The 27,192-nt window shown below is 40.7% G+C and overlaps 1 protein-coding gene across 2 annotated transcripts in view; it reads left to right on the top strand.

The window, feature by feature from the left end:
- The window catches only part of LOC133556178 (sphingosine kinase 1), a 62,763-nt gene that overhangs the window by 15,593 nt on the left and 19,978 nt on the right, over positions 1–27,192 (top strand). For both annotated transcript variants that reach the window (XM_061905850.1, XM_061905851.1), the window contains exon 2: positions 17,226–17,375. In XM_061905850.1, the coding sequence (XP_061761834.1) occupies positions 17,226–17,375 (150 nt within the window). The remainder of the gene's footprint in view (positions 1–17,225; positions 17,376–27,192) is intronic.

Raw genomic sequence — 27,192 nt, 5'->3', positions numbered from 1 at the left:
GTGAGAAATCATGTGCGATACAAGCAGCCCTGAAGCGTCTTTACTTGTATGTGATATCATGTGCGATACAAGCAGTCCTGCAGCGTGTTTACTTGTGTGTGATATCATGTGCGATACAAGCAGTCCTGCAGTGTGTTTAATTGTGCAAAGTTAACATTTAAATGTCCTCCAAAAAGCACACAATGTATTCTATTTTACAAATGTTTGTACAAAAGTAATTTACAAAAGGTAATCATGCAAGGCTATAGGCTGCTAGCAGTTACGCAACTACTAAGCACACAACAGCACACAAGCTAGACATAGGTAATAATCATTGCAAATAAAACAGCACATTTGTCAATGTAATTAAGTATCAAATAATTATAGTTACATATTACTTACACATACAAAGTCCCCAAGGCATATTAGAAAGTTTGTAGTAACAAACGGGTCCGCTTCATTCAATTGACTAAGTCATGAACGTAACTTCATGACTCATTGTGACCTATACGCGTCGCCAAAAATACAAAACCACTCCACTTCAACTTAAAGTCCATTCCAGACGGTTAATACTGAATAGGTTAGTGTTTTTCATGCCTACATTTGTTCTCTGTTCAACTCGTTTCCTTTGATCAAACCTCTTTAAACATCCTATGCTACAAAATGATACAAGCTAGCACTGGTGTTGTATCAGATTAATATCGATATCGGCCAATACTTCAGTCTCCAGTATCGGGATGGGCTCTAGCAGAACAAAGTCTCATCGGGACACTCGGGCTGGGTTTCACGGCCAATATCCCACATCGGATTTCGATTCATAAAGTTCTAAATCGGTTAATCACTATTCGGTTCAATTTGGTCTACACTTAAATATCGAACATGTCTAAGATTTGTTACGAAATACAAATGTACTTGGATTTTTTTCGTCCTCATGGAAAATTATTCAGGGCTTAAACTTCCTCCGAAGTCATCGATAATAAGGCTTGTGATATCGCTAAAAATTAAAATGTTTTGATCCATAATCAGTCAGTGGATATTCTCCCCACGATACTGTACACATACTGTATATATCCTGCATGCTTTGTATGTTATGTGTGGCATGAAGACACAATTAATAGTAGTCACTGTCAATAATATGGCAGCTTGTGTGTGTTGAGTCATCACACCTAAGGCATAATTGAGTGCAGTACATAGCTGCAACCAGCAGGGGCACTGTCAGTATGTCCCTTTAAGTCATGATTGGCATGATTCATAATGTGAAATGTTCCCACAGAGAACTGCCTTGTGTTCAAATATTCAAGAGGACATTCCCCCCCCCCCCCACTTTTGAATTATTATTAGAACTTTGTGACGCAGTGGCACAATCCATTTGGTGCAAATCTGGGTAAAAATACTAACAAATATTTAATTCCTTTTTTGTTATGGAAGTCATATTGATTTATTTACGATCATCCTAATATACACATTTTAGAGAACCTTTTGTTTAATCCCAATGTGATTAATAGATATGGTGATTTTTTTTTTCTCCGCCTTTGTTGTTTTTTTGCAGTTCCAAGCACATACAGTACATAGGGCTGGGCAATATGGCTGAAAACTGTATCATGATGTAAGTGTTTTATATCGGTCGATATCAGTCATTATTGATATTTTTCAGGAGTAAAATATATGAAATGTAAGCATTTTGGATTGAAATGTAGCCTTCCTCTGTTTATTATCCCTTCAGCTATCAAGGCAGAAACTTGATAGTTGATACCTGATGCATGATCAGTGATCACTTCCTGCGTTGCTCGGTTACCAGAGTTCGAGTGCCTTTGTTCATGCAACCAACCTTGCTTCCATACCCCCACTTGCTTCCGACAAAGACAAAAAAAAATTACCGAACGTTTTATCGTAGGCATTTTTTGTTGATATCGATTACGTGTCTATCACGATGTATATTGATATCGTTGTATCACCCAGCCCTACTCATGCAGGTTTGCAGGTTTAAAAAGTGGTTTGACTCTTATTGCCCCACCTCTGTAATAAAATATAATAGTCACTGCAGTGCTTCTCCTGCCTGAAGGTCAGTAAGTTTGTGTGTGTGTGTGTGTGTGTGTGTGTGTGTGTGTGTGTGTGTGTGTGTGTGTGTGTGTGTGTGTGTGTGTGTGTGTGTGTGGCTGTCAGTAAACCACACTGCGTCACCAGACGTCCTGTGACCTGAGCCAGCATCTCACACTCCCGTGAGACTTCCTCTGTGTGACACACTGCTGTGATGTCCTGTCAACATGTATGACCTTTCACCTCTCGGGCCTCTCCACTAATCCACCGTTCTGAACCCCCAGCATTGGAAATACTCAAGTCCACCTTTGTAGTTTTAGCTTCACTCGTTATTCCTGAACATCCTTGACATGTTTCCTATTTAAAGAACCTAAAAAAAATATATATATTTTATTTTCGAAGGTCTTTTTTGGAAAACTACATGATTACTTAATTTGCATAATAAATAAAAAAATAACTGTGTAATTAAAAATATATATATATATTTAGTTTTTATCAACTTTTTAGTCTTAAATGGTTTTTTTTTTACAACAACTTGTCTTTAAAGACAATTATTTGTCTTATTCGTGACTAACCTCGACATTTCAGCGAGATTGTCGGTCCAGAGTCTAAACTGCTTAAAGCTGCATCAAACTTAAACGATTCAACAATTAGAAAAAAATCTTGGATTTGTTTATTTGTATTTTTGTAGCGATGATTTCTTTTTTAAAGGCCTACTGAAATGAGATTTTGTTATTCAAACGGGGATAGCAGGTCCAGTCTGTGTCATACTTGATCATTTTGCAATATTGCCATATTTTTGCTGACAGGATTTAGTAGAGAACATCGACGATAAAGTTCGCAATTTTTGGTCGCTAATAAAAAAGCATTGACTGCACCGGAAGTAGCAGACGATGTGCGCGTGACGTCACGGGTTGTAGGGCTCCTCACATCCTCACATTTTTTATCAATCAATCAATCAATGTTTATTTATATAGCCCCAAATCACAAATGTCTCAAAGGACTGCACAAATCATTACGACTACAACATCCTCGGAAGAACCCACAAAAGGGCAAGGAAAACTCACACCCAGTGGGCAGGGAGAATTCACATTCAGTGGGACGCCAGTGACAATGCTGACTATGAGAAACCTTGGAGAGGACCTCAGATGTGGGCAACCCCCCCCCTCTAGGGGACCGAAAGCAATGGATGTCGAGCGGGTCTAACATGATACTGTGAAAGTTCAATCCATAGTGGCTCCAAGACAGCAGTGAGAGTCCCGTCCACAGGAAACCATCTCAAGCGGATCAGCAGCGTAGAGATGTCCCCAACCGATACAGGCGAGCGGTCCATCCTGGGTCCCGACGAGCGGTCCATCCTGGGTCTCGACTCTGGACAGTCAGTACTTCATCCATGGTCATCGGACCGGACCCCCTCCACAAGGGAGGGGGGGACATAGGAGAAAGAAAAGAAGCGGCAGATCAACTGGTCTAAAAAGGAGGTCTATTTAAAGGCTAGAGTATACAGATGAGTTTTAAGATGAGACTTAAATGCTTCTACTGAGGTAGCATCTCGAACTGTTACCGGGAGGGCATTCCAGAGTACTGGAGCCCGAACGGAAAACGCTCTATAGCCCGCAGACTTTTTTTGAGCTCTAGGAATCACTAATAAGCCGGAGTCTTTTGAACGCAGATTTCTTACCGGGACATACGGTACAATACAATCGGCAAGATAGGATGGAGCTAGACCGTGTAGTATTTTATACGTAAGTAGTAAAACCTTAAAGTCACATCTTAAGTGCACAGGAAGCCAGTGCAGGTGAGCCAGTACAGGCGTAATATGATCAAACTTTCTTGTTCTTGTCAAAAGTCTAGCAGCCGCATTTTGTACCAACTGTAATCTTTTAATGCTAGACATGGGGAGACCCGAAAATAATACGTTACAGTAATCGAGACGAGACGTAACAAACGCATGGATAATGATCTCGGCGTCTTTAGTGGACAAAATGGAGCGAATTTTAGCGATATTACGGAGATGAAAGAAGGCCGTTTTAGTAACGCTTGTAATGTGTGACTCAAAGGAGAGAGTTGGGTCGAAGATAATACCCAGATTTTTTACAGAGTCACCTTGTTTTATTATTTGGTTGTCAAATGTTAAAGTTGTATTATTAAATAGAGGTCGGTGTCTAGCAGGACCGATAATCAGCATTTCCGTTTTTTTGGCATTAAGTTGCAAAAAGTTAGCGGACATCCATTGTTTAATTTCATTAAGACACGCTTCCAACTGACTACAGTCCGGCGTGTTGGTCAGCTTTAGGGGCATGTAAAGTTGGGTGTCATCAGCATAACAGTGAAAGCTAATACCGTATTTGCGTATGACGTCACCTAGCGGCAGCATGTAGATGCTGAAGAGTACAGGGCCAAGGACCGAACCCTGGGGAACTCCACACGTTACCTTAACATAGTCCGAGGTCACACTGTTATAGGAGACGCACTGCATCCTATCAGTAAGATAAGAGTTAAACCATGACAGGGCTGAGTCTGACATACCAATTCGTATTTTGATACGCTCTAATAAAATATTATGATCGACGGTATCGAAAGCAGCGCTAAGATCGAGGAGCAGCAACATAGATGACGCATCAGAGTCCATCGTTAGCAATAGATCATTAGTCAGTTTTGCGAGGGCTGTCTCAGTCGAGTGATTTGCCCTGAAACCGGATTGAAAGGTTTCACATAGATTGTTAAACGCTAAGTGCTCATTTAGCTGCTCTGCAACAATTTTTTCGAGGATTTTCGAAATAAAGGGAAGGTGAGACACCGGTCGGTAGTTTACCAAGAGGTCAGGATCGAGGTTAGGTCTTTTAAGGAGAGGATGAATAACCGCTTTTTTGAATGCAACGGGAACAGTGCCCGAGGAAAGTGATAAGTTTATAATATTTAGCACTGATGGACCTAATAATACAAAAAGCTCCTTGATAAGTTTCCCAGGAAGTGGGTCAAGTAAACATGTTGTTTGTTTTATTCCATTTACACGTTGTAACAATCCTTCTAATGTTATTTCATCAAAACGAGAGAAACTATTTTGGATATTTGCAGTATCCGCCGTATATACAATCGTATCTGTGTTATAATCATAGCCACCAGTAGCAAGTGCGATTCGAACCGAGAAAGCAACAATTCCCCCATTAATTTGAGCGAGGATGAAAGATTTGTGGATGAGGAAAGTTAGAGTGAAGCACTAAAAAAAAAAAAAAAAAAGGTGACGGCTTAAGGCGACGGTAGTGTGAGCGATTCAGATGTTATTAGACACATTTACTAGGATAATTCTGGAAAATCCCATATCTGCTTATTGTGCTAATAGTGTTTTAGTGAGATCATAAAGTGATACCTGAAAGTCGGAGGGCTGCGGTGAACGCCAGAGTCTCTCAGAGAAGCCAATGGAGGAACCAAGATCACAGCTGCCTTTTTGACAGCTACAGGAGGAGGTTGCATAATCCACACAAGTCTCCGGTAAGAGCCGACTTAATATCACAATTTTCCCATCCAAAAACTTGCTGGTTGACGTAGAGAAACATGTTTGCTTGACCGCTCTGTGTTAAAGCTTCACAACAAACAAAGAAACACCGGCTGTGTTTCGGTGTTAAAGGCAGCTGCAATCCACCGCTTTCCACCAACAGCATTGTTCTTTATGGTCTCCATTATTAATTGAACAAATTGCAAAAGATTCAGCAACACAGATGTCCAAAATACTGTGTAATTATGCGATGAAAAGAGACGACTTTTAGCCGTAAGAGGTGCTGGGCTACTATGTCCGCTACAACCCGAGACGCCACAAACACGCGTCATCATACGCGTCACCATTCCGTGACATTTTCAACAAAAAACTCGGCGGGAAATTTAAAATTGTAATTTAGTAAACCAAAAAGGCCGTATTGGCATGTGTTGCAATGTTAAGATTTCATCATTGATATATAAACTATCAGACTGCGTGGTCGGTAGTAGTGGGTTTCAGTAGGCCTTTAATGAACCATGCAAGCGCACCCATCGACAAAAAGTCTGCAAGAGCGCTCCGACGGCGCGCACATGGGAGCGGTGCACTTACAGCGATGTAGGTCGCGCTGCACTTGACGCGGCCTCTGTGTGCGAGTGCCGTGACAGATGGTTCAGGGAAGAGGGAGAAAAAGAGCAAAGGGCCCAAAGATTCAAGAACGCCGTCATTTCGCACTCCATCCAGCTGTATAATCACTCGCCATACAGCAATAAATGATATCTGTCTATTACCTGACACCTGGCACATATACAGTTATCACATATTCTGTAATATTGTACATGGTAATTGTTATATATTGTATATATGACATAGACATATATTATTATATATCTGTATATATAATATACTGTACTTATATTATGTAAATATTACATACATATGTCATATTTTTCACCGTTATATTTAGTCTATTAATACCTGCATTGTCCTTTCCTTCCTTACACTCTCCATCATTCTAACTGAGCTACTGTGTGAAACAATTTCCCTTGTTGATCATTAAAGTTTGTCTAAGTCTAAGAAGACAAGGGAAGCTGTCACAAGTTTTTTCCGAGCATTCAAAACTGAAAAAGATAGACACTGTTGTGAAAAGCAGCGGCAAAACAACCCACTTTTTAAGGGGTGCGCAAACACATCGCAGACGCCCCCTTCTCAGGGTCACCCTAATCATCCTGAAATCTGTCACAATCCCCGATCACAACTAGGGGTTTAAATCTTTTAATTTGTTTACGATTCTGATTCCTGGGATTCGATTCAGGATCAATTGTTGATTCAACACGATTCTCGCAAATTATAATGGAACTTTTTCAAAAAGGGTTAGAAAACGCTGGTTGCACATTTAAAAAAAAAATGATTTGTATATATATTTTTTAATCTTTTTAAATAAATTGTTTTTCATAGACTTTTGAAAATGATGAATGTATTTAGAATCGGGCGACTTTTTTGCGCGGCCCTATTCATAATTATCCTGCTTCTACTCCAGCACTTAGCACTGCCGCGAGGATGCAGGCTTGTGGAGGTGTGCTGCACGCTTCCACGCCTCATCTTCTTCTGAAAGTGCCCTACATCAATAAGAATGCTTCGCCTTTCGTGAACCGCTCGCACTTGGAAATAAAAAATAAACATTTAAACACATTTACTGCTTCGTCTTATTATTTTTCTTGTGGGCTCCAGCCTCATTTTCCAGTACAGTATTCCACTAAAATGTATTTTTGCGAGCAACTTTGCAAAGTTCTTTTATTGACAGGGTGTAAGAACTTTCCGAAACGTGAACTAGATTTCCCTATTTTCATTCCAAAGTTAAAAGGATGGAAGGGTTTAATGAAGGTTGTGCTGAGCCGAGGCTTTTTGGGGAACAATTTCCAGTGCAGCTTGATATTCTGGAAGTGTAGACGGCCCTTTTTTGTGTTTGAATGCCACATTGTGCGTTGATACAAACCAGCGACAATGGGGCTAGTGTGTGTGCGTGGCTGAATGGAGGCACAGTTTGTGCTGGTGTGTGTTTGTTTTTACACACTCTGCCCACTCTCCCTGCTGGAGTCACACCTCTTTGGCCAGCTGGGGTCAAAGGGTGCAGAAACACAAGATGACTGTTGTCAGATGGAAGCCACAGAAGGTCATGGTTGCTGGAACCATTCAGGTTTGTGTTGCAGCTTTGTGGCCCCGTTTACACTGCACACAGGCCAGGTCTGAATTGTTTATGCCCTCAAGTGACAGATAGGATAAGTTTTGCCAGTCTGAACGCTCTGAAGTGCTTCAAATTGGGGTCACATCAGGAGATAGTCCCAATCTTCTTAACTGTGACCTGAGTCTGAATGGAAATAGCACCTGAATGCGACAATAGGGCTCAATATGATGTGGGTCCACCTTTTGCAGCTATTACAGCTTAAACTCTTCTGGGAAGGCTGTCCACAAGGTTGCGGAGTGTTTTTATAGGAATTTTCCACCATTATTCCAAAAACGCATTGGTGAGGCCACACACTGATGTTGGTTGAGAAGGTCTGGCTCTCAGTCTCCGTTCTAACTCATCCCAACGGTGTTCGATCAGGTTCAGGTCAGGACTATGTGCAGGCCAGTCAAGTTCATCCACACCAGACTCTGTCATCCATGTTTTTATGGACCCTGCTTTGTGCACTGGTGCACGGTCATCTTGGAAGAGGAATGGGCCCGCTCCAAACTGTTCCCACAAGGTTGAGAGCATGGAATTGTCCAAACTGTTTTGGTATCCTGGAGCATTCAAAGTTCATTTCACTGGAACTAAGAGGCCAAGTACAACTCCTGAGAAAACAACACCACACCATAATTCCTCCTCCACCAAATTTCACACTTGGCACAAGTCCGAAATGTAGCGTTCTCCTGGCAACCTCCACACCCAGACTCGTCCCTCAGATTGCCAGATGGAAAAGCATGATTCATCAGTCCAGAGAAGGGGTCTCCACTGCTCTAGAGTCCAGTGGCGATGTGCTTTACACCACTGCATCCCACCCTTTGCATTGGACTTGGTGATGTATGGCTTAGATGCAGCTGCTCGGCCATGGAAACCCACTCCATGAAGCTCTCTGCGTACTGTACGTGGGCTAATTGGAAAGTCACATGAAGTTTGGAGCTCTATCGCAACTGACTGTGCAGAAAGTCTTTGCACTATGCGCTTCAGCATCCGCTGACCCCTCTCTGTCAGTTTACGTGTCAACCATTTCCTAGCTGAGTTGCTGTTGTTCCCAAATTCCCAAATTCCCCCGCCACCGTGACCACCACTTTCCGAAGACAGCTGGCACCCCACTCGGCGACGGAAAGTTTCTGTGAGTATGGCTTCCTGCGCTTCGTGCACTTTACTCATGGATAGGTTGGTTTTGCTAGAGAGCCGTGTCCGCCAGTTAGAGCAGTGTAATTTCGTAACTTTAGATGTTGCGGACACATCTGCTAGCGTTAGCTGTAGCGAGCTAACTAGCCCAGCTTGTAGCAGCCCTAACCGGCCTACAAGCTACGGTGTACCGGTTGAGACGCATAATAGATTTATCCCTTTAGCTAGTCCTACACCCCAGTCTACCGGGCACCACACTTTAGTCATAGGGGACTCCATCACCCGAAACATAAAGCTTAGCAAACCACCCACAATTAAGTGTATTCCCGGGGGAAGAGCACCTGACATTGAAGCTAATCTTAGGGAGCTAACTCGCAACAGGTCTAGTAAACACGTACGGCAGGCTAACCGCACCACTAGTTATGCGAATATAGTAATACACGTTGGCTCCAATGACGTTAGGATGAGACAATCAGAGATTACAAAGAGAAACATAGCCAGGGCTTGTAATCTCGCCAGAAAGATGTCCAGGCATCGAGTAATTGTCTCTGGCCCCCTGCCTGGGAGAGGCAATGATGAGAGATATAGCAGATTAGTCTCTCTTAACAAGTGGCTGGATAGCTTCTGCAGACAACAGGGATTTACGTTTATTGATAATTGGCCCTCTTTCTGGGGCAAACCTGGCTTGCTGAGGAGAGACGGCCTTCACCCTAACCAGGAAGGCGCTATCCTCTTGTCTCGGAACATAGACTTCGCATTGAGCCACATTTGACTAACTGCACTAGAGCAAGCCCGGTCACAGGCAATTACAGAGCCTGCTAGCCTGGGTATGGAGTCAGTTAAGTTAGAACTAGCCAGCGCCAGGCTGGATGATCCCTGTACACATAGCAATTTTCGTAGAATAATACACAACTCACAAAATGTTTTTTCTACTGTGTCTATGACTACGTCAGAGTTAGACATGCGTTCTACTGAGGTGGCAAATTATGATGCGTTCAGTTTATCGCAGCGCCAAGTAGACAATCTGAAAATTCCCGTCATATCAATTCCTAGATATGGTCGTAATTATTTTAAGTACACTGCGCATAATAAACGCAACATTATTAATATTGCTACTACGGATAATTTTATCAACAACTCCATAAAACAGCCCACTACCTATAATATGGGCTTTCTAAACATCAGATCTTTGTCTCCCAAAACGTTATTAGTCAATGAGGTCATTAGAGACAACAACCTTAACGTCATCGGTCTTAGCGAAACCTGGCTTAAACCAGACGACTTTTTTGCGATAAATGAGGCATCCCCTCCTAACTATACGAATGCGCATATTGCCCGTCACCTCAAAAGGGGAGGGGGTGTCGCACTAATATACAACGAAAACTTTAACTTTAGTCCTAACTTAAATAATAAATATAAATCGTTTGAGGTGCTTTCTATGAAGTCTGCCACACCTCTGCCTCTGTGCCTGGCCGTTATCTACCGCCCCCCAGGGCCCTATTCGGACTTTATTAGTGAATTCTCAGAGTTTGTTGCTGATCTAGTGACGCACGCCGATAATATAATTATAATGGGGGACTTTAATATCCATATGAATACCCCATTGGACCCACCGTGCGTGGCGCTCCAGACTATAATTGATAGCTGTGGTCTTACACAAATAATAAATGAACCGACGCATCGCAGCGGTAATACGATAGACCTAGTGCTTGTCAGAGGTATCACCGTTTCCAAAGTTATGATACTCCCGTATACTAAAGTAATGTCCGATCATTACCTTATAAAATTCGAAGTTCAGACTCATGTTCGGCAAGCTAATAATAATAATAACTGCTATAGCAGCCGCAACATTAATGCTGCCACAACGACTACTCTTGCGGACCTACTGCCCTCGGTAATGGCACCGTTCCCAAAGTATGTGGGCTCTATTGATAACCTCACTAACAACTTTAACAACGCCCTGCGCGAAACCATTGATAGTATAGCACCGTTGAAGTTAAAAAAGGCTCCAAAAAGGCGTACGCCATGGTTTACTGAAGAAACTAGAGCTCAAAAATTATTATGTAGAAAGCTGGAACGCAAATGGCGCACGACTAAACTTGAGGTGCACCATCAAGCATGGAGTGATAGTTTAATAACTTGTAAACGCATGCTTACCTTAGCTAAAACTAATTATTACTCAAATCTCATCCGCATTAATAAAAACGATCCAAAATTTTTGTTTAGTACAGTAGCATCGCTAACCCAACAAGGGACTCCTTCCAGTAGCTCCACCCATTCGGCAGATGACTTTATGAAGTTCTTTAATAAGAAAATTGAACTTATTAGAAAGGAGATTAAAGACAATGCGTCCCAGCTACAACTGGGTTATAGTAACACAGATACGATTGTATATACGGCGGATACTGCAAATATCCAAAATAGTTTCTCTCGTTTTGATGAAATAACATTAGAAGGATTGTTACAACGTGTAAATGGAATAAAACAAACAACATGTTTACTTGACCCACTTCCTGGGAAACTTATCAAGGAGCTTTTTGTATTATTAGGTCCATCAGTGCTAAATATTATAAACTTATCACTTTCCTCGGGCACTGTTCCCGTTGCATTCAAAAAAGCGGTTATTCATCCTCTCCTTAAAAGACCTAACCTCAATCCTGACCTCATGGTAAACTACCGACCGGTGTCTCACCTTCCCTTTATTTCGAAAATCCTCGAAAAAATTGTTGCAGAGCAGCTAAATGAGCACTTAGCGTTTAACAATCTATGTGAAACCTTTCAATCCGGTTTCAGGGCAAATCACTCGACTGAGACAGCCCTCGCAAAATTGACTAATGATCTATTGCTAACGATGGACTCTGATGCGTCATCTATGTTGCTGCTCCTCGATCTTAGCGCTGCTTTCGATACCGTCGATCATAATATTTTATTAGAGCGTATCAAAATACGAATTGGTATGTCAGACTCAGCCCTGTCATGGTTTAACTCTTATCTTACTGATAGGATGCAGTGCATCTCCTATAACAGTGTGACCTCGGACTATGTTAAGGTAACGTGTGGAGTTCCCCAGGGTTCGGTCCTTGGCCCTGTACTCTTCAGCATCTACATGCTGCCGCTGGGTGACGTCATACGCAAATACGGTATTAATTTTCACTGTTATGCTGATGACACCCAACTCTACATGCCCCTAAAGCTGACCAACACGCCGGACTGTAGTCAGTTGGAAGCGTGTCTTAATGAAATTAAACAATGGATGTCCGCTAACTTTTTGCAACTTAATGCCAAAAAAACGGAAATGCTGATTATCGGTCCTGCTAGACACCGACCTCTATTTAATAATACAACTTTAACAATTGACAACCAAATAATAAAACAAGGTGACTCTGTAAAAAATCTGGGTATTATCTTCGACCCAACTCTCTCCTTTGAGTCACACATTAAAAGCGTTACTAAAACGGCCTTCTTTCCTCTCCGTAATATCGCTAAAATTCGCTCAATTTTGTCCACTAAAGACGCCGAGATCATTATCCATGCGTTTGTTGCGTCTCGTCTCGATTACTGTAACGTATTATTTTCGGGTCTCCCCATGTCTAGCATTAAAAGATTACAGTTGGTACAAAATGCGGCTGCTAGACTTTTGACAAGAACAAGATAGTTTGATCATATTACGCCTGTACTAGCTCACCTGCACTGGCTTCCTGTGCACTTAAGATGTGACTTTAAGGTTTTACTACTTACGTATAAAATACTACACGGTCTAGCTCCAGCCTATCTTGCCGATTGTATTGTACCGTATGTCCCGGCAAGAAATCTGCGTTCAAAAGACTCCGGCTTATTAGTGATTCCTAGAGCTCAAAAAAAGTCTGCGGGCTATAGAGCGTTTTCCGTTCGGGCTCCAGTACTCTGGAATGCCCTCCCGGTAACAGTTCGAGATGCTACCTCAGTAGAAGCATTTAAGTCTCACCTTAAAACTCATCTGTATACTCTAGCCTTTAAATAGACCTCCTTTTTAGACCAGTTGATCTGCCGCTTCTTTTCTTTCTCCTATGTCCCCCCCTCCCTTGTGGAGGGGGTCCGGTCCGATGACCATGGATGAAGTACTGGCTGTCCAGAGTCGAGACCCAGGATGGACCGCTCGTCGGGACCCAGGATGGACCGCTCGCCTGTATCGGTTGGGGACATCTCTACGCTGCTGATCCGCTTGAGATGGTTTCCTGTGGACGGGACTCTCGCTGCTGTCTTGGAGCCACTATGGATTGAACTTTCACAGTATCATGTTAGACCCGCTCGACATCCATTGCTTTCGGTCCCCTAGAGGGGGGGGGTTGCCCACATCTGAGGTCCTCTCCAAGGTTTCTCATAGTCAGCATTGTCGCTGGCGTCCCACTGAATGTGAATTCTCCCTGCCCACTGGGTGTGAGTTTTCCTTGCCCTTTTGTGGGTTCTTCCGAGGATGTTGTAGTCGTAATGATTTGTGCAGTCCTTTGAGACATTTGTGATTTGGGGCTATATAAATAAACATTGATTGATTGATAATGATTTGTGCAGTCCTTTGAGACATTTGTGATTTGGGGCTATATAAATAAACATTGATTGATTGATTGATTGAAACTCTTCCATTTTTGTATAATAAACCCGACAGTTGACTTTGGAATATTTAGAAGCGAGGAAATTTCATGACTGGATTTGTTGCTAGGTGGCATCCTATGAAAGTTCCATGCTGGAAATCACTGAGAGCGGCCCATTCTTTCACAAATGTTTGTAGAAACAGTCTCCATGCGTAAGTGCTTGATTTTATACACCAAAGAAAATGTCAGCAATCGTCACACACACGTCAACCAATAAGAATTCGGCGGGAGAGGGTCATGGCAGAAGTGCATTGTGGGTCATGGAATGCTAACTGCTATATGCTATATGCTACTGCCATAGCTATTAAAATAGATAATTTCATCGTTGGCGGTAACTTATAAAAACTGAGAAGGGCTGAACAAAAATGGTACCAAAAAGGAAATTATGTACTGCAGATTACGAGCTAGACGTAGTGAGATATGCAGCAGAAAACGACAAGAGGAAGCGGCGCATACCTTTGGAGTTGGCAGAGTTGACATCGAGGAAGAAGATTTCATGGGATTTAGCGATTAGGAGTGACAGATTGTTTGGTAAACGTATAGCATGTTCTATATGTTATAGTTATTTGAATGACTCTTACCATAATATGTTATGTTAACATACCAGGCACCTTCTCAGTTGGTTATTTATGCGTCATATAACGTACACTTATTCAGCTTGTTGTTCACTATTCTTTATTTATTTTAAATTGCCATTCAAATGTCTTTTCACGTCTTGGACTATGGGATATTTTGTCTTTCCAACGCAAAGGATGATTTGCACGAGCCAGGCGTACATTTAGATTTTTTTAACACTATAACTAAAAAAAAAGGCAAACAAAAGGCGCGCACAATTGCGGAAAAACAACTTGACCACTCAAAACAAAAACAGCACAGTGGCATGACTATGCACAAAAAACAAACTAAACAACTGTGACATAACAAAACCAAAAAACGTACTTGACAAGAGCATGAGGGAAATAGCATGGCTTGGCATGAAGGTGTTGAGGGATATGGAGGTACAGTAAGTAAAGTTGCCAGGACGAAGAACAGAAACAGAATGGCTTTAATAGCAGTGGCATAATCAGTGATGGAACAGGTGCGTGACATGACAGCTGAAACTAATGAGTTGGCATACTAACGAAAACAAACCAGGAAGTGCAAAACAAGAAACAAGTGTCCAAAAAACAAAACCGAACATGACCAAAACAAAATATGATCCATAGGCGTGACATGTCTATTCTTTGTGTTGGGTTTTATCAAATAAATTTCCCCCAAAAATGCGACTTATACTCCAGTGCGACGTATATATGTTTTTTTCCTTCTTTATTATGCATTTTCGGCCGGTGCGACGTATACTCGGGAGCTACTTATAATCCGAAAAATACGGTATGTATGTCCCCCAGTGACCCCGAAAGGGACAAGTGGTAGAAAATGGATGGATATTTATATGTCTATATACAGTATATATGTATGTTTGGATAGAAAATATCTGAGCAGCCATCATAGAAGATGCCAGCCAACAAAAGCAACAGACCTACAAACTCCTTTGTTTCCAGTGCCATCAAAGTGTATACTTTTTCACTGGGAGGACAGTAAAGAGGATAGAATATGACTTTTTGCCTTTGATTTTAAACAGTGATACTCAGTGTTAGGAGTTTCCCCGTGGTTATCGGTAATATGGATACTCATTATTATCGGGGTAACTTTGTGTGTACATTGCAGAGGCACTTATTCATACATCATTGATGGTAAGTTTCTGTCAGGATCCATGTTTTTTACCTTTAATGTTGATTAATGCTGTATGTGTACAGTCCCAGTCAAAAGTTTACATTCACTTGTAAAGAACATAATGTCATGGCTGTCTTGAGTTTCCAATCATTCCTATAACTTTTATTTTTTTGTGATAGAGTGATTGGAGCACATACTTGTTGGTCACAAAAAACATTCATGACGTTTGATTCTTTTATGAATTTATTATGGGTCTACTGAAAATGTGACCAAATCTGCTGGGTCAAAAGTATACATACAGCAATGGTAGTATTTGGCTACATGTCCCTTGGCAAGTTTCACTGCAATAAGGCACTTTTGGTAGCCATCCACAAGCTTCTGCTTGAATTTTTCACCACTCCTCTTGACAAAATTGGTGCAGTTCAGCTAAATTTGTTGGTTTTCTGACATGGACTTCTTCCTTCAGCATTTACCACATGTTTAAATTAGGACTTTAACAAAGCTATTTTAAAACCTTGAAGGCCTACTGAAATTAGATTTTTTCTTATTTAAACGGGGATAGCAGGTCCATTGTATGTGTCATACTTGATCATTTCGCGATATTGCCATATTTTTGCTAAAAGGATTTAGTAGAGAACATCAACAATAAAGTTTGCAACTTTTGGTAGCTAATAGAAAAGCCTTGCCTTTACCGGAAGTCGCAGACGATGACGTTGCCCGTTGATGACTCCTCACATCCTCACATTGTTTTTAATGGGAGCCTCCAACAAAAACAGTTATTCGGACCGAGAAAACGACAATTCCCCCATTAATTTGAGCGAGGATGAAAGATTCGTGTTTGAGGATATTGATAGCGACGGACCAGGAAAAAAAAAAAAAAAAAAAAAATCAAGTAAAAAAAAAACGCGATTGCATTGGCACGGATTCAGATGTTCTTAGACACATTTATTAGGATAATTCTGGGAAATCCCTTATCTTTCTATTGTGTTGCTAGTGTTTTAGTGAGTTTAATAGTACCTGATAGTCGGAAGGGTGTATCCCGGGTGTGTTGACGCCAGTGTCTGATGAAAGTTGACGGCAGCTGTACGGATGGCACAAGCTCAGCTGATCTCCGGTAAGTGGCGACTTTTTACCACAATTTTCTCACCGAAAACTGCTGGTTGACAAGTGGTCGGGATCCATGTTCGCTTGACCGCTCTGATCCATAGGAAAGTTTTACCTCCGGGAATTTTAAACAAGGAATCCCCGTGTGTTTGTGTGGCTAAAGGCTAAAGCTTCCCACAACCATCTTTCTACTTTGACTTCTCCATTATTAATTGAAAAAATTGCAAAAGATTCAGCAACACAAATGTCCAAAATATTGTGTAATTATGCCGTTAAAGCAGACAACTTTTAGCTGTGTGTGTGTGCAGTGCTCTTATTTACTAACAGTCCGTGACGTCATGCGTACACGTCAGCATTCTGCGACGTTTTCAACAGGACACTTCGCGGGAAATTTAAAATTGCAATTTAGTAAACTAAAAAGGCCGTATTGGCTTGTGTTGCAATGTTAATATTTCATCATTGATGTATAAACTATCAGACTGCGTGGTCGGTAGTTGTGGGTTTCAGTAGGCCTTTAATTATAGCCTGATTTATCCACTCATTTACCACTTTTGACGTGTGTTTGGGGTCATTGTCCTGTTGGAACACCCAACTGCGCCCAAGACCCAATCTCCGGGCTGATGATTTTAGGTTGTCCTGAAGAATTTGGAGGTAATCATCCTTTTTATATTGTCCCATTTACTCTCTGTAAAGCACCAGTTCCATTGGCAGCAAAACAGGCCCAGAGCATAATACTACCACCACCATGCTTGGCGGTAGGTGTGGTGTTCCTGGGATTAAAAGCCTCACCTTTTCTCCTTCAAGCATATTGCTGGGTATTGTGGCCAAACAGCTCATTTTTTGTTTCATCTGACCATAGAACGTTTCTCTTATCTTTGTCCATGTGATGTACACGCTAGATACACAATGTTGACGTGTACGTCTCTTTGACTCATAGGTGTCACGCTTTGGGAGGTGCGACGGCCTTGCAGAGTCATGATCCTGGTGAACCCTCACAGTGGGCGTGGCCAGGCTCTGCAGCTCTTCACTGGGCACGTGCAGGGCATGCTCAATGAAGCCAATGTCCCCTACTCGCTTGTTATCACAGGTCAGCAACACACACACACACACACACACACACACACACACACACACACATTATTAACCACTATAGTTAATTTTTTTTACGATATGTGTTATATAAAATTATTGTGTACCGTAAATCATTGGTACTTTAACTTTAACTTTAATTCCTTTCTCTGAGCCACTACTTTTTTCCTACGCTTTAAACCCTGCAGCTTATAAAATCAAAGATTTTTCTTCGCTGGCGGCCATAATGCAAATAGTTTCATTAAACACATGCATATACACTGAATATGTGCGTTATTTTTAGTGTTTGTCTATTTTGCCATCTTTGGGTCAAGTTCGCTCACTGCCAGTGCTTCTGAGTGAACCTTTACAGTGTTTCCTGCAGTTGAAAGTTTTAAGCCGGAAGTACAAGTGCCGGTCCTGTCTTCTAATCGTCGTAGCATTTATACTTGTCTGGATTCATCGTTCATCACTCCCAAGCAACATTTGTAAGTTTTATAATATAACTAAAACAATTTGTCTCGTGTTTGATGTCTGTTGGAATCTTTTCATGCATATTTGTACATGCTATCGTAATGTATTCAAGCTAGCGTCATTATATGCTAACACATTTATGAGGGTTTTGGTTTTTAATATAAACTTACAATGGCATTATTTTTGTATTGTTTCATGCAAAAATTCCTCAGTAAGTCAACCAAAATGTCACCATGGAGTTATTGAGTCTACTGCTTGTCCCGCGGGGGTTGCTGGAGCCTATCTCGACTGCACACGGGCAGAAGGCGTGGTACACCCTGGACAAGTCACCACCTCATCGCAGGGCCAACACAGATAGACAGACAACATTAACACTCACATTCTCACACCAGGGCTAATTTAGTGTTGCCAATCCACCTATCCCCAGATGCATGTTTTTGGAGGTGGGAGGATCTCGTTGAAAAATATATGGATATATCTTACAAGCTCGATATATCGCCCAGCCCTACTGTATACTACCCTGTGTTCCTGCATGGCCTGTGTTGTTGCTTTGGTCTGTCCCTAATAAAAGGACCTTCTTGCCTGCACATCGCCTACCCTCTCTGCATCCAAGGGTCACACCAACCGCCGCCATGCGCGTTTTACAGCAATCCTGAAATCCAAGCACGTTTAAAGGGTATAAAATACTTATTTTTGAATAATTTTGTCTAATTTCCCGCAACTTTATTGCACAATTTGTCCAACCAGCATAATTTTCGCCAATCTAAATTGTCTCCGAGTGGTGTTCAAACGCGCACATTAATTGTCTAATCAAAACGTACGTTTTTTTGTGTGTAGACAAAGCGGCAACAATATGTAACAATAAATTAACTCTTTATATATCAAACCTTTACAATTGTTATACGTCTGCGGAGCTCATACCTCCTTCCGCTACTTGTCTGCAGCACTAAGCCTTCTGGGTAATGTAGTAGTTTCTATAAACGTTTACTTCCTAGTTCACATGTATTTATTATTTACTCGGGGTAATTCCAAGAGGCGGCAGTACTGTATAGTCCATCTATGGCATGTGTTGTCTAACTAGGAAGTAGATTTTCCCATAAAACTGAATGTGTTATGTTGCGCCCTACAGTGTTTATACTGTAAGTATTGTACTTATTACAGACCAGCTGTTTGATTGTAACATTCATCTTAGCTGTAGTTTTCATTACCAAATTTGGAAGTGTTAAAATTGCCCTGTAAAATCGCTCATGCCAATAGTAGTTTATGTGGAATCCAATGTAAATTAGCATCAAGTTAGCAAATTTGATAAGAGCGAAGCCCATTTGGGCGTTCTTTTTTACCAAAAATACTTGCTTTGTTGTTGTTGAAAATTGCAACGATTCAGCCCTGGCTTAGTGACAGTGCAGTTCTATACGGTCATTATTGCCAAGACCTCATATCTAATAATAGTCGAGGACTCTTGCATATTACTTTGTTTGTAACTGTAGGAGATGGACAATGGCCATGAGAAAGAAGGACTGGTGGAGCCATACTGTACTGTGAGTGATATAAATATCAATACTTTCTATATTGATATTTTTGCCCCTGCAGGGTGTGTCCTTACAAAATGTAAAAAAATACTTCTAACCAAGTCACTGAGTCACACATATATAAATATGTATATATATGCATATATGTATGTATGTATGTATATATATATATATATATATATATATATGCATGCATGTAAGTATATATTTATATATGTATATATATGTATGTATATATATATATATATATATATATATATATATATATATATATATATATATACATACAAACCCCGTTTCCATATGAGTTGGGAAATTGTGTTAGATGTAAATATAAAGGGAATACAATGATTTGTAAATCATTTTCAACCCATATTGAGTTGAATATGTTACAAAGACAACATATTTGATGTTCAAACTGATGAACTTTTTTTTTTTTTTCAAATAATCATTAACTTTAGAATTTCATGCCAGCAACACGTGACAAAGAAGTTGGGAAAGGTGGCAATAAATACTGATAAAGTTGAGGAATGCTCATTAAACACTTATATGGAACATCCCACAGGTGTGCAGGCTAATTGGGAACAGGTGGGTGCCATGATTGGGTAAAAAAAAACAGCCCCAAAGCATGATGTTTCCACCCCCATGCTTCACAGTAGGTGTGGTGTTCTTGGGATGCAACTCAGTATTCTTCTTCCTCCAAACACGACAAGTTGAGTTTATACCAAAAAGTTCTATTTTGGTTTCATCTGACCTCATGACATTCTCCCAATCCTCTGCTGTATCATCCATGTATCCATTTTGGTATAAACTCAACTCGTCGTGTTTGGAGGAAGAAGAATACTGAGTTGCATCCCATGAACACCATACCTACTGTGGAGCATGGTGGTGGAAACATCATACTTTGGAGTTTTTTTTCTGCTAAGGAGACAGGATGATTGATCCGTGTTAAGGAAAGAATAAATGGGGCCATGTATCGTGAGATTTTGAGCAAAAACCTCCTTCCATCAGTGAGAGCTTTGAATGGTTGACCAAATACATATTGTCCACCATAATTTACAAATAAATTCTTTAAAATTCCTACAATGTGAATTCCTGGATTTTTTTTCACATTCTGTCTCTCACAGATGAAGTGTAACTATGATGAAAATTACAGACCTCTGTCATCATTTTAAGTGGGAGAACTTGCACAATCGGTGGCTGACTAAATACTTTTTTGCCCCACTATGTATATATATATATATATATATATATATATATATATATATATATATATATATATATATATATATTCATATATATATATATATATATATATATATATATATTTATATATATACATATATATATATATATATATATATATATATATTTATATATATATATATTTATATTTATATATATATATATATATTATATACATATATATATGTGTGTATATATATATACACTATATATATATATATACTGTATATATATGTGTGTATATATATATGTATATATATATACATATATATGTATGTATATATATATTTATGTGTGTGTATATATATACAGTATACATATATACACACATACAGTGTATATATGTAAATGTATGTGTATATAGATATATTTATATATGTATACATACATATATATGTATATATATACATATATATGTTTGTTTGTATATATAGATATATATGTATATTTGTGTACATATATGTACATACTGTATATGTATGACAGTTTAAAAAAAATATATATATATAGACATAAATATACATATATATATACTGCATGTATGCATATATATTTATACATATATATTTATATATATATACATATATATGTATATATATACTGCATGTATGCATATATATGTATATTTATATATGCATACATGCAGTATATACTGTATATATATACCAAAATGGCCTAAAAGTTAATTACAATTCACAATTAGGAGTTTCCCCATACAACCTTTTCACTGCCAATACGATAACGATATCGGAACCTTGAGTATCGGCCCATGCACATATCGATCCGATCCGATATCAGCACAAGGCGTGAACTTTTTTTATTTTGGAGTGTGGAATGTTCAAAAAGGTTTGAGCAACTAAAATTAGTCAAAAGAAGACAGATGTTAGTTAAGGATGGGTACTGTTCATATTTGAACCGATACGGTACCAATTCACAATACCTAGGAATTGTTACTAGTCGATACTTAGCAATACCAATTTTGGGGAATTGTGTGTGTTAGACTTAGACAAACTTTACTGATCCACATAGTAGCTCAGGTACAAAGGATGGAAAGGGTAAGGACAGAAAGGATAATGCAGGTATAAAGTAGACAAAAGATGTACCATAGTAGTAATATAAAATATAACATATATATATATAATATTTACATATTATATTAACGTGACAATAAATGCAATTAATGAATGTTGATTGTTTTTTGGTAATCAAGTGACATTTATATTGCAACATTTAAAAATGAGTGGATTATGATTACTGCTGTCCTGTTGTTAAATGATCACATTTGAGTATGTAGGTCTGACATTAAGTCTCACTTACAGTTGTAACTCCAAGATGTTACATGGCAGTAGTGTATAGTTTATGATGTGTATTTTGCTTTTTTGTTGTGTTAACAATAACTATTATACTTATTACGCAGCAGCTGTTTATTTGTAACGTGCTTCTTATTTGTAGTTTACACGAACACATTTGGGAGTGTTGAAATTGCCATGTAAAACTGCTAAGGCTAATCAGTAGCATGTCAGTAGCAAAACCGATCTTTACTGGCCTCAAACTAGCGTATTTTTGGAAAAGTAGAGCCTTACTTTACTTGGAGCGTTTTTTGAGTCAATTTATTTGTTGGCAATAAAAATTGTAATATTACTGTGACGGACTCTTGCCGTCGTGCGGGTTCCATGGACAATCAAGGAAGGACATTCTCGTGCAGGTTTGACTCTTGTTTATTTTTTCAAATAAAGAAAGTCTTTTGCGCCGTCGTCGCTCCCACTGCTCGCTCCTCCGTGTCGCTCTTCAGTCGGCCGCGTCTTCGTCGTCGCCGTCTTGCTCTCTATCGTTCGTGCGCTGCATGTACCGCTGCAGGCTCTCCCACTCCTTCCTCCTCACCATCCTCTACTACTGCCCTTTTATACCGTGAGAGGAGATTCATTGAATGTGTAAAGGTGTGCGATCCACGCACCTGAACTTGATTGCGGCGTCACTCCCGGCACTCGCCGCTCGCCGTAAACGCCTCCATCTTGGGCCGGGCTCCAGCGTGCCCTGCCTCGTCGTTGTCGGCTCCGCCTCTCCACAATTACCTAGAGGCGGTTTGGTTGAGTCCATTCTTAGTGCTGTTGGAGTGATCGCCAAGTGCCAAAGTGAGTCAAGACTGTCAAGACTGAGTCAGCAACGGGGCGTGACGTCCTGCCCAGCCCAAGTACCGAAACAAGGCAACGTTTGATTTTACGTGAACCGGTGCCCAGGAGGACCGATTCAGTATGTCCTAAAAAAAAAAAAATACCAGATTCGGTACACCTACTTAATGGTAGCTATGAAAAACACTAACATATTTAATAATAATCAATCAATGTTTATTAATAACCGTCTGTAATCGACTCGTGCGGTCTTTAAGCTGGAGTGGCAATTGTTTTTTTTGGGTGACACCTAGTGGCCATAATTAATTTAATTAAGCTCACGACGCAGTAAATTAAATAATGCGGACACAGTTGTTACTGGATACTTTCTCCACATTGGAGCCTTTGCATGTGTCAGAATCATGCAACTATAATTATTTGATACTTGTTTATATCGACAAACGTGTCGTTTTACACGGCAATATTTAATGTTCAATGACGGACATGCACTACATACAATGGTGGTCAAAAGTTTATATACACTTGTAAAGAACATAATGTCATCGCTGTCTTGAGTTTCAAATCATTTCTATAACTCTTATTTTTTTGTGATAGAGTGATTGGAGCACATACTTGTTGGTCACTGTTAGAGCCAAATACACTTTCTGTCTGTCAAATTGATGACGTCACTAAAGGGGTTGGCTCCAAGGCCAAGTGCCTGGCTATTTAGGGAGGAGTCAGGATCTTGCTCAGGTGTTGTTGAGTAGAGGCGCAACAGTTTTTGATTGTGCCAGGCTAGTGTTTGTTTGCTCCCGTGTATTTTCTGTTTTGGTGCAAAGTGTGTTATATAAATGTGACTTTATGATATTAAATATTTTTGTTAAACATGGACACAATTTTGGACATCAATTATTAGCCGGCTGCACACGTCTGAACTAGCTTCATTTATATTCGGCAACCAGTAGCAGTAATAGTATAGGACTTTACCGCTACATTTAAGTCAAAAACTGCCTCACCTAAAGGCGAATTGTTTATTGGGAAGCAACAAGCTGCGAGGCTTGTTTTGGAAGAGGATCGCACCTGCCGCTGTCAATGTTTGATTGGCGGCCGGCGGCGGAGGAAACGGATCGGCGAAGCGGCGGACACATTCCTGCAATCAAGCTCTGCATCGACAGCTCCGAGTCCCACTGGAGAGCAACAGGGTCGCTCATCGGGGACAGCAGCAGCAGCACCTGCAGGTCATCCCATCGGACCAAGACGCGCGCGCGCGCGCGTGCGTGCCGTGCGTGGAGGAGGACGCGGAGCAGTGTTGTGTGGTTTGTTTTAGCGGCGCGCCCACTTTAAAAATAAAAAAATGGCCATTGTTAAATTGTGTGCACACAAATATTGAAATTTCCAATTTATTGGTGACTATTTGACTTGACTTACGCGTGGGTTGACAAACTTTGACTTTTCCAAATGGAGGAGGAGGAAGCACACGCATGCGCTGATGAACATAAACAGCCACAAGGGGACACTGGCTGAACGTGACAATGTTGGACAAGGGGTTGAAGGGAAAAAACGTGTGGTAAAAATGACACCCAAAGCTCTAGTTCACAAAATTGAAAGTTTGCACGGGGAAAGAAAATCAAAGTTGCAAAGACTCTCAATACTAAAAGAGGGGGTCATTGCAGTGTTAAATGACGAAACACGTTCACATGAGCTAAAGGAGGAATTTAGCAGGTTTATGGATTTCTATCATGAAATTAAAAAAGTGCACATAACGTTATCTCTGTTGCCAGAATATGAGAGTACTAAACATGAGACATGGTACAAAGCAAAATGTTGAATTTTGATGGTTTTATTGAAAAGGTTGACAGGTTGATGTGTTTTAAAAATGATGACAATGATGATGATGATGATGATGATGATGAGGTTGAAAATGAGGGTTCCGCTGTTGATGGTTTTGAAAATAAGTGTACAACCCCATGACAGCATTTCAAATGTTCCATCTATTGTTTTATCAAAGCCCATTCAATCCACAGTCTCAAACAAAAGCAAAATGTCTTCCACTTCTTCTGCTCGCATAATAGCAGAGGCAGGTAAGGCAGCACTTGTCGCCCGTGCTATTGCTTTAAAAGGGATCCATGCATTGGAGGCACAGGCAGCAACTCTAAAGAGGGAACAGGAGGAACAAGCAGAGGCCATAAGGAGGAAAAAGGAGCAAATGGAGTTGGATGCTGAAATAGCAGCCCACAATGCTAAATTGTCTGTCCTCCATGAAGCCAGTGTTGCCGGCAGGAGCAAAAAGTCTGATGGAATGGAGTCCTATTATAGGCAAAGGACAAACCCGAAAAAAGTGCCTACCCCGCCTGTACAACAACTTCAGCCATCTGTTAAAGCTGCTCCTTCAGAGCTTCACACAGCCAAGAATGCCCCAAACAAGGTCCATTCACACCCTCAACCAAACAACCAACCACTTCGCTCATCAATTTTGGATCCTGTGGAAAACCAATCAAGGCAAAATTTACCTCAAGCATTTCAATCATTTCAAGGCAACACAATACCAGGTGAATTCCACACTGTATTACAGAGGCAAAATGAAATGATGGCACTCCTGGTTCAATCACAAACCTCCCAATTACTTCCACACAGACAAATTCCGTTTTTTGAAGGTGACCCATTGCAGTTTCAAGCTTTCATAAAAGCTTTTGAATATTGTATAGAGGCAAAAACCAATGATCGTGGTGACTGCTTATACTATCTGGAGCAGTTTACCAAAGGACAGCCCAGAGAGTTGGTGCGCAGTCGCCTCTATATGCCTACAGAGAGAGGCTATGCTACAGCAAAACGCCTACTAAGGGAACACTTTGGAAATTCTTCAAAAATAACAGCAGCCTACCTGGACAAAATTATGGTATGGCCAAACATCAAGTCTGAGGATGTAAAAAATCTCCAAGCTTTTGTACTGTACTTGCGAGAATGCTCCAATGCCATGGATGAGCTGCAGTATTTGGACGAGCTCAACATGCCAGCTAGCATGAGGATGCTCATACAAAAGCTTCCATACAAATTAAGGGACCAGTGGAGAGGAAAAGCAGCCGACATTGTTGACCCACAAAAGCGACGTGCTTGTTTCACAGACATTGTTAAATTTATTGAACAGCAGGTCAGAATTGATTCAGATCCGGTCTTTGGCGACATTCAGGATATCCCTAAAAATAAAACAGTAACCAAACCCAAGCCTATACATCAAAGCAAATCACAGTTCAGAAAGAACCGCTTCGTAACTCATGTGGCAGTTGCCACTAAACCTACACCGGATCCACACCTGAATAAGTTTGTGAACACCTCCAAGACAAACTCTATTTCCTGTCTTTACTGTAAAAGTGAACATGCATTGGAGGACTGTCCGATACTGGAAAATAAGGCACACAGGGAAAAGCTTTACATTTTAAAGGAAAAAGGCCTGTGTTTTGGTTAACTGTGCACAGGGCACCTGAGCAAGAGTTGTGACAGGTGCATCACTTGCTCTTACTCCAACAAGACACATCCCAAGGTGCTACATATTGACAGGAGGCATCTGGACAGTGGAGAAAATAGCCAACTTCCAAAGGTAAAAGCAGATATTTACACTACATCATCAACTTGTGGCCATACAGGGGCTGGAAACTATGGAATTTTACCTATCCTGCCCGTTCAAGTAAAGTGCTCAAAGGGCAGCAAGATAATCCAGACATATGCTTTCCTAGATCCAGGAAGCACAGGGACCTTCTGTTCTGAACAGTTGGTAAACAGGCTGAACACAGAAGGCCGAAAAACAAAAATCCACTTGCGCACCATGGGGCACAGTAAGGCGGTCCCGAGCAGCATTGTAAAAGGTCTGGAAATCTCTGAGCTTACTGGTAGTGAGTTTTTTGAGCTTCCTGATGTCTTCACTCAAAGGCAGATGCCCGTGTACACTAACAATCTGATTAGTGAGGCAGAACATGATAAGTGTCCTTACCTCCAAGGTATCAAAATTCCTCGCATAACTGCCAACGTGGACCTGTTAATTGGTACCAATGCCTCCAAGTTAATAGAACCACGGGAGGTGATTAACAGCCATGGAGATGGACCTTATGCTGTCAGAACCCTATTGGGGTGGGTGATTAATGGGCCATTACAAGGCAATGACACGCATAATATAAGCCCCACAGTTACTGTTAACCGCACAATCGTTAACAGTTTGGAGGAACTGCTTATGAACCAGTACATGCATGATTTCAATGAGCAGGGACCCAAAGATCAAGAGGATATGTCAAAAAAGGGAAAGAAGCCCAAGATAGAGAAGCCCAGCAGGAAGACACCAAAAAGAAAACGGAGCGCAGATGACAGTGACGATGAAAGAAAAGTCAGTCGAGTGCGAACAATATGCCAGGCAGTCTCCAAGGCCGTGTTGAAACAGCGGGAAATCCTTCTGGGTGACGGAGGCCGTGAGGATGAAGAGCAGGATGACCCA

The sequence above is a fragment of the Nerophis ophidion genome, linkage group LG07 (genome assembly GCF_033978795.1).
Source record: "Nerophis ophidion isolate RoL-2023_Sa linkage group LG07, RoL_Noph_v1.0, whole genome shotgun sequence".
In the NCBI taxonomy this organism is placed as follows: Eukaryota; Metazoa; Chordata; class Actinopteri; order Syngnathiformes; family Syngnathidae; genus Nerophis; species Nerophis ophidion.
The sequence above is the reverse complement of the archived record's forward strand: the minus strand, read 5'-3'. Positions and strand labels throughout refer to the sequence as shown.